General features: G+C 37.6%; 1 protein-coding gene across 1 annotated transcript in view; it reads left to right on the top strand.

Moving 5' to 3' along the window:
* The window catches only part of LOC101855971 (phosphatidylinositol 3-kinase catalytic subunit type 3), a 32939-nt gene extending 28266 nt beyond the window's left edge, over positions 1–4673 (top strand). Inside the window, exons 20-23 of the mRNA XM_005106386.3 lie at positions 335–503; positions 1165–1255; positions 1663–1788; positions 2705–4673. Coding sequence (XP_005106443.1) covers positions 335–503; positions 1165–1255; positions 1663–1788; positions 2705–2719 — 401 coding nt within the window. The 3' untranslated portion in view covers positions 2720–4673. The remainder of the gene's footprint in view (positions 1–334; positions 504–1164; positions 1256–1662; positions 1789–2704) is intronic.
* The last annotated feature ends 4360 nt before the right edge of the window (positions 4674–9033 follow it).

Raw genomic sequence — 9033 nt, 5'->3', positions numbered from 1 at the left:
GGCCTAACGCGTTACTTAAGTTTGCTCACCAAGGTCAAGGTCAACGTGAGCTCAGATGAATGTGCTGGACCCTCAGTTCATGTCAGCTATGTCACTCAAGAAGTGTGCAAAGTTTCAGCTAATAAACAGAACAAATAACTTGAAACCTATGTGTTGTATTTTGTCAATCATTGTGTTGTAATAAAAATTCGCGTTTCTTTTGCACCTCAGTATATATTGAATTGAATGTTAATATATAAATATATATGCCAAAGAAATTGCTTTTCAGAATTTATTCATCTTGTGTCACTTTCACCAATCTAATGTTCTTTCTCCCCCCCCCCGTCTGTTTCAGGAAAAATGTTCCACATTGACTTTGGATTCATTCTTGGCCGAGACCCAAAAATCATGGCTCCTCCAATGAAACTGAACAAGCAAATGGTGGAAGCTATGGGTGGCAATGACTCTGAGCACTTCCAACGCTTCAAAGTGTTCACATACACCGCATTTTTGGCTTTGCGAAGGTCAGAGTTTATTAGAAAAATGATTAAAAGCAATTAGTATAGAATAAATGGGTGCATTTTTGTCAGTGACTTGATAATGAAATTAATTTGTAGAGCTGTATGTTCATAAGTACTGTCTCTCATTTCAAAATTATTGTTCTGGTGAGTTATAATTATTTTGAGTATATTAAAACTTTTACAATAAAGATTTGAAAGAGAATATATAGTGTAAGTTCAGTTGTTTATTTTCTTGTGCATTGACATGTGTCGTTGTGGAAGTAACCTGATGATACAATATCTGGGTGGTTGGCGGGTGCTCTGGTGTGGTTTGCTTCTTCTTTCCTATCAAACATTTATTGTCTTTATCTTCCCTCCTTCTTTTTGTGTTTGTTACTCTCTTGTAACACCTCTAATCTTCAGCACTGTTGTGATCTTATTGTGTTGCAAGTGCCGTAAAACACTTACTAAAACAAAACAAAATGGTACAAAACACTGCTGAGCACAGAGTAAATATAAGCTCTTGATTTGTATATTTGTCTGTTTTTATATCAATGTAGAAATATGTGGAAAAGATAATTTATTGTCCACTTGAGAAAATGATTTTATGTTGCAATGTTGCATGTTGTAACCGCTAATGTATAAACAATGTATGTTCATTCTTTTGTTGCATTGTTCTCTGCAGATCAGCCAATCTTTTCCTGAATTTGTTTTCTCTAATGGTGGACACAAGCATTCCTGACATTGCTCTGGAACCAGATAAAACTGTGAAAAAGGTAAACATTGGTTTTTCTCGACTAGTATAGCTGTTATTCTCTGTGAAAATATCTGTCTTCTTTGCTCTGTTGAATTACGTATATATATATACATATATAGTTTTTGTTCCTATTTTGATTTGTTAATTTCTGATAACGTCTAAAATAAAAATTTAGTCAGCCTTCCAGTGTAGGATGAGCAAACATTAAGTTAGAGTACTTGAAAGCTGACCACTGAAAAATTTTGCAGAATTGTTCTTCCTCCTTCAATGTCATCGGCTTTAAACTGTGTAGATTCTTATTTCACTGTCAGGTGGACTCTTGTCTTGTATTTCCACCATACCACTCTCATGCACACACTCACAAGCACAAGAGAAGAAGTTTGTTTTATTTAATTTGAAAACTTATTTATGTCTTATCTCGAACAGGTTCAAGAGAAGTTTATGCTTCACCTGAATGATGAGCAGGCTGTGCAGTACATACAGGGTCTCATTGATGAGAGCGTCAACGCTTTTATGCCCACTTTGATTGAGTATGGCCATAAAGTGGCACAGGTGGGTGTTGTACGATATATGACAAAAGATTTTACTCGGAAGTGTGAGAAAGACAGGAAATACTACTCTTTAGTATATTGGTCAGACAATTCTGGTGCTACCAAGTGTAATCAAACTGGAGAATACGTACAAGGACTTTTTGTTATTTTGGCATATATAGTGTCTCTAGATTTGCAATATTACTGATTTGAAGTTGGAGGTTTGTTAAAAACTCTCTCCCCCCACCCCCTCCCCTGTAAAGGTGTATTTGAGTAACAAGTTTTGTGTTTTGTCTCTAGTGCCACTGGTAATGGAATATATTTGAATTGCTTTATTTGTTACCCCTGAAGAAGTTGCATTTTCAAGAAAAATAGAAGCTGCTCAAACATACACCTGTCTATGAGGTTCCTTTTTCTCCTCAACAATAGGTGCTCATCTTGGACAATTCGACTGTAGTTCTTCAGAGATCTTTAGAGATGGTGACAATTTTTTGTTTGACAGGCATCATTCAAAAGCTCGTGATTATTGGTGTACACTTGTCATTGCTGACAAGTTTTCCTCTCCCCATCAACACTGTGTTGGTGATAGATTGGACAAGTTGTTTCTTGGTGTCAGTTTAAATGACATTTAAATAATCAAAACCTTGAATATCTAGAATTAGGGCTCATAGCATGCAGAATGACTTGCTTCATAGTGAGCGAGGGATTACACTCTTCTCCATTACGTAAAAAAGTTTCTTTTACTTTACCCTACAGTTAGTTTTTTCGTTGTATTAAAATATCTATACAGCATGTTTGATATCGGTACTCATTCATGTTAGCTTAATTATGTTCTCTCCATTATCCTAGAACGAACTGCCCATTGTTCCAGCATTATGAAAAATGACTTTTGTTAACAGACTTGATTGCTTACTCTGTTTCATGTTTTTTTTCTTCAGGCCCTCCGGAAATAGATGACAAGTACACAACGCCGCAGACAGCAGCCCTTACTCCTGGTTTACATTTGAGCAATACCTCATGTGTTTATTTTCACTCAGTCATTTCTTTACAATGTGGATGTGTTTCCAACATTGAAACAAACTTTATGGGAGGCAGCCATGTTGTTATTAATGCTATGCACTCAAGTCTTTGTCATTCCTTTATAAATGTGTTCTTTTGATTTTGATTGATATGACCTGCTGCTAGCAGAAAAGAGACATTAGTTGCTGAGAACGTAAGGGTCTACCTCTTCCTCCTGGTGAAATTTGGATTCATATTGTTTTGCTTTTTTTGTCCCTTCATCGTGTCTTCAATTGAAAGTGTTCATACTTTGTAAATAGAGTGTACTATGCTTACAATTACAAGTTTGCTGTGATCATTCAGCTCATTGTTCAGCAGCTTGAGCCTGTTTTTACAGGTAGCTATGTCTTTTTCTTAGGTTTTGTTTGTATTTGGCAGATTTCGGTGAGCCTTTCTCAACATATTACACCCTTACTCACCCAGGATTACACGAGAATTTCCCTACACATTCCACTCTAACTCTTAACTCTAACCGGCCGGAATCATCCGTTCTGACCTAGCGTCTGTAGAAACGAAGTCTTGCCTTGACTAGACTGGGTTGAGATTTAGTTTTATATAGTTATTGTAAAATGTTTCTCCTTCTGTTTGAGTTTGATATATAATATAAATGGAATTGAAAATTTTCTGACCAGTATTTCTAGTATTTAGAGCTGTTCAACGGGCGATCGCTTTTCTGACACTTTGACTATGACTTTGAGGGTGTCTTGACTTGTTGAAAAGCGACATAATTGAGCTTGAAAAAGCAAATAACGATGGATTTGAGCATGAACAAGCGCATGATGAAACAAATACTGATGAAAACATTGTAGCAGGAGTTGGGGGCGATCCAGATTAATAATCGGATGTAGAATCTAGATCTAGGGTTGGACCATGAGAGTGACAGGTTGTACACTCCAAGTGAAGTAAAGTTAGAACCATTTCCAAAAATCTGTGGATATTAAGTTATATTTTTTTTATAATACAGCATTAATTTCTTTCTCATTTTTTTATTTTTTTCAGAATTTTAAAGTATTTTCAACATGTGTCGTTTTTTCTAAATACTTGTATTCATGGGAAGTGAGTTACTTCTGCTTGCTTAGGATTTGGGAATAGACTTCCAGTCGAGACTTTTAGGGAGTAATGTTTTAAGCAGTTTTGTTTTTTTCTGAGAGCTTATCTTATGGCCTTTATAATTGTGTGTGTTTCTCATTGTCTATCTTATCTGAATTTGTTCTTTGTATTTTATGTAATTTCTTTTCATTTCACACATTAGTGCTTCTTGGTCTTCTCTCATTCTCTAAAAGTGGCCAGTGTGATGGGAATAAGCTCAACAAGTAGAATAGTTACTGCCTGAAAATTATCATCATGTTTTGTTACATGTTAAAGACTTGTATTTGCAAAAAATTTTATGAAATATTATTTCATTTTGTTTTACTCTGTATGTTGTGCGCATTGGAGATGATTATGCTTATACTTGAATTGTACCCAGTGGTCCGACTGAAGTATGACAGTGTGCTTGAAACTTGGAGGGAGGTAGGGATGTGCTTTGATCATTTGAAATGTTATGAAACATCTTTAAAAAAAATATTCATCTACATCAAAAACGTGCATTCATTTTTTTACCTTTTTCCTTGTTCCTTTATCCTTTGCATCTACTCCTCATAAAGTTTGATGCTTGTTTTTTTTAACAGGAAAAAATAATTTTTTGCCATCAGAAGAATAGTCAATCGATGTTGCTTGAAGTTTTATTTTTTTCCTTACATATAGAATCTTCCTTTAAAATGGTTTCAAGCAACCATAAAATGTTAAATATTTGCTGCTTGTCAAAAGTGTGTCAAACTGTTACAAGACATCTATCTTTCTTGCAAATGTGGGGACTGAGTGTTGTTTTTTTTTCTTTTCTTTATACCATCTGCATTTTTCCCCATTATATTTACCTTTCTCTGCATTCTAAAAAGCGTAGTGTATGTTCTTTCTTTGATAAATGGTACAGTAGTCTCTGCCTAAACGCACGGTGCTCGGGAGAGCTCCTTAGCGTGTGTTTATACGGAGCGTGCGTTTACATGAACCTTTGCAAAGGGAGGAAGGGACGCAGTCATCTCAATTCGTTATTACTCTAGTGACCTCCCTTGGAGGGAGTCATTTTGGCAGATATTGTGACGACATGTGACTGTTTTGTCTTGTGAAGGATTCCCCGAGAGGGGTTAAGAATACAAAGGCGTTGAATGGCGGGGTGGGGGGGGGCGGGAGAAAAAGTCAATGTAAACGTCGGGAACAGATAGCCTAAGAGGTCATAGTCATAGAGACGACGGACCGGCCACTTGGCTTTCCAAGCGACTGCCCCCCCGACCGTAAATTGATGCAGAATCATCCTCGAGAAACATTTTCTCTTGTGATTTGTTGAACAAGTACGTTATAAGTTCTTTGAGTGAAGCTGATTGGGCTTACTTTGGTAATCTTCAAAATCCTATAGAGGCCTATCTAGTGTTTTACGGCTTTCGCGCGTCGTGCATCAGGTCTAGATTTAACTAAACATTAGTAAACATTACACGCAGTCACTCAAACACCAGTCAGAAACCTTCTCTCAAAGATACATTTCCGTGACCAATCAAAAAACATTTTAGTCCCCTCCCAACATTTAACCGACCAACCCTAGACCGAGACTTATGCGTCAGTGGAAAGTAGGGTGTGTAAACGCAGTCCATCACTCTCTATGTACGGCGTGAGGGGCACTCTCACCAAATATCAGGTTTTCTAGTAAATTCTAGGCTTGTCTTATGCAGGCTGCGCAGGTTGTAGTGAAAATTTCCCCTTGTCAAGCTTAACTTGTCAGCGTGTTTTGCGGATCGGAACGTGCATTTAGAGGGGGTGACCGTGCGTTTGTACGTCTAAATTATATCTTTAAAAACCCGTCAGATGACGAAAGCGTGCGTTTGAGCGGAGCGTGCTTTTGTATGGCGTGCGTTTAAGTGGAGACTACTGTACCACTGACCAGTGTCTCTTTCCTCGAGTGTAATAATAGTAATAGGCTAATGTTTGCTGATGAGTGATATAATTGTGAGAGAGAACAGCTTCTTATACATTCTTCGAGTTATGGGCAGTAGGTGGCTGCTGTTGTATAGTCTTCTGCTCGTACCTATTTTCACAGTCGCCATCATCATGATCTCTTTATATTGATATGTGGTTGTTGAAATATGGTCACACATGATAGAACAACTACAGTCAAACCTGTGTAAGACGGCCACCCATTGTCAAGGAGAAAAGTGGCCGCATAAGACAGGTGGCCGTCTTAGGCAGGACTGATCAAGATAAAGAAAACAAACCATTCCCATCTGAGGCCCCAATCGAAAAAAGCCGCATTGTTGTTGTCTTTGTTGGTGTTGTTGCTGTTGGTTTGTATTTCGTTTGTAATTTTTATTTTGTCGCTGATTTTGCACAATGGTGACAACAAAACGAAATGTATCAGACAAGGAAGACCGAGTGCCATGTTAAAACAAACACATGGGTCGCCACCACTCGGAGAACAAGGGACGCTTCTGTAACAAGTTCATGTTGACGTCCTTTGTTACTTTGTTACAGACTGGGTAAACAGTAACCACTCATCTCACTTACGATTTGTGTATGAGTTCCGGGCGGGGCTCATGGGTTATGAGGGATCACACGCTAACTCACCTGCAGCTGAAAATTGGTAGCTATTGGTCAACAGTGGGAGGGGCCTACGCAACATGATCGGTTGGAGGGACTACCTAACAACAAGGACAGGTGATTGAATTATGACGGCTCGCCCACAACGCCAGGGGCCAATGCACAATTTATGACAAAACGTAATGGATTCACTAAGGTGACCGTCTTAGACAGGTATTATTGCTTAGTATTATAGGGGTTGTGTGTTAATTTTTTGTGGCCGCGGTCGCGTTGGACAGGTGCCCGTTTTACACAGTCAAATTATATAGAAAAAACGCAAGGGGGGAAATGGAAAGTGGCCGTTTGTACAGGTGGCCGTCTTATAGAGGTGGCCGTCAGGGCAGGTTTGACTGTATATGATATAACTTTTTTCTCTAAGGACTTTTTATGAGCACTCCTGAGACTGGCTTGGCCCGGAAGGGTACTAGGAAATACCCTTTGATCTCATTAAATGCTTTTTTGTGTATTCAAAGGAATGCCTAGACTTTGAGCACAGTTCTGTAAAGAATACTTTTGATTCAAACAAGCCTTTTATGAAATGTCTGGGTTTTTCATTTTTCCAGTAATGCAAGTTTTAAAATCTTAATTCATTCTTTTGTACATGAATGTGGCCAGACTCTATTTTCTTGTTTTGCAGAACAAAATAGTCGATGCTTTATTATTATAGATATATTTTCCTTCTTTTACTTTTCTACAAAATTTAGTCTTCTCCAAGTAATTATAACTCGCAATTTGTTTGAAGTCATGGAAAGTGTAAACGATTGGGGTCCTTTTTTTCCATCCATGGAACATGTTTGATTCACAAGTACATTTCACGCTGGACCTCAGTTGGAAGTGTTGTGGTCTGGTCTGATCAGCCTTTATTACGGTACTAATTGTCCTGGTATTTGTCCTATTTGCTTTTATGTAGGCCTACATGTTGAAGGAGAAAAAGAATCAAGACCTCTTTTCACGTCTTCAGTGTTAAGGGCGAAAGGTCTTTTTAAAAAGTGAAGTAAACTTTGTAAAGGAGCCTTACAATTTCCAGTCTTAGCTTCCTGGATCAAATCGTCTTCCATTCTTCCGAATTCCTTCATATAAGTCTTGTATTAACCGCATCACTTGTGTTTTGGCTGGAAAGTGTGCCATTTCTTTTCACATGTATTTTCATCTTGTAAAGCTTTTATTACTTTGATGATAAATCTTTGTAAGTACAGTCGTGCTAAGTAGAGGGTAGTAGATGGACAGCTACATGTTCTTGGTGCTTTTTGAACACTAAAATTAAAAGAATTCCCTCTACATTGTGAAGACTGGTCTATTTTATTCATCTTGAAACTATTTCCTGTTTACTGAAAAGAATTATTTGTTTGTCAGCTAGTTTGAAAACGTGATTGTACCCTAAGGATGTTTTTCATAATATAAGGTGTGAAGCTTGACAGTTATATAATAGATATATCTGGATTCAAAGAGTTAAAAATGTGAATATTTGTCCCAGTCTTTGTATGCTTGACATATATAGTCTTTTATTTCAATTCTGATGTTTGAAAATATGTTCATTTTATTTCCAGCGTACCAGTATTATGGGCTTTCATAATATGTGAAATGTGTTCTTCTGGGTATGTGTGCAGGAGAATCTTTTAGGGATTCTAATAAGGGGACTTAATCAATGGGTAGTAATAAAAATTCTAATCAGTCTTTACTACCTATTGGATATTGCCCATTTACTAGAATCATCAAGAAATCCTCACAAAATGTGCAATGAGAATGTAAAGTATGTGACAGAAGAAAGGAGGTGAAAGTTCTTGTAAATGTTATGATAATGGTATGCGCATAAAGAATAAAATAGCGAGATTATATTTATTGGACTTTTGATGTCAATATTTTGTCTGCCTTGGTTCATTGTAGTTCTTTCTACTGTGTCTTTGTTGATAATACTGTTCAGGGAAATACAAGAGTTGATGAAGAGCCGTCACTCTGTTATGGGACTTTCCTAGTAGTATAATTTAGCAGTTGTTTTGCTCAAAGGGTGAATGTGAGAACACACCTTAGAGGTCCCTGTGTTCCACATTGCCTCCTCACCCTGAGGCTTCTCTATGTTTTTAAAATAACCATTACTCTTGATTTAATAAGAAATCTTATCAGTATTTCTTTATTTCTGGGCAAGGATTCATTCAGAACATTGTGCCAGTAGACTGCCATGGCGTGCTTTTCTTCATTTTTGGTCGTCAAGCTTCATACAGCACCTCTGAGTTAATCATCCTTATCTGAGAGGACAAGGCACTTTATTCTACCTTCCCCGAGATCAAGAGTGAGAAAAACATAAGAAAATATCCAAAACTATCCACTGACCTTGTCAATGTCTGCACAAACCAGGCATTGAACCAGGTGCTCTGGCATAAGCAAAAGCGATTCGTCTAGACTTGTCATTGATCTTTCTCTGAGATGCAAGCTCATCCCACTGACAAGATTTTGAGAGACTCTACATGTATGCACCCCTTCTCATCTGATCAAATCCTAAGTGGGTCTGAGGCACAACCGGTTTTGGATTTGATGAAGACATGAATCC

The sequence above is a fragment of the Aplysia californica genome, unplaced genomic scaffold (genome assembly GCF_000002075.1).
Source record: "Aplysia californica isolate F4 #8 unplaced genomic scaffold, AplCal3.0 scaffold00530, whole genome shotgun sequence".
Lineage (NCBI taxonomy): Eukaryota > Metazoa > Mollusca > Gastropoda > Aplysiida > Aplysiidae > Aplysia > Aplysia californica.
The sequence above is the reverse complement of the archived record's forward strand: the minus strand, read 5'-3'. Positions and strand labels throughout refer to the sequence as shown.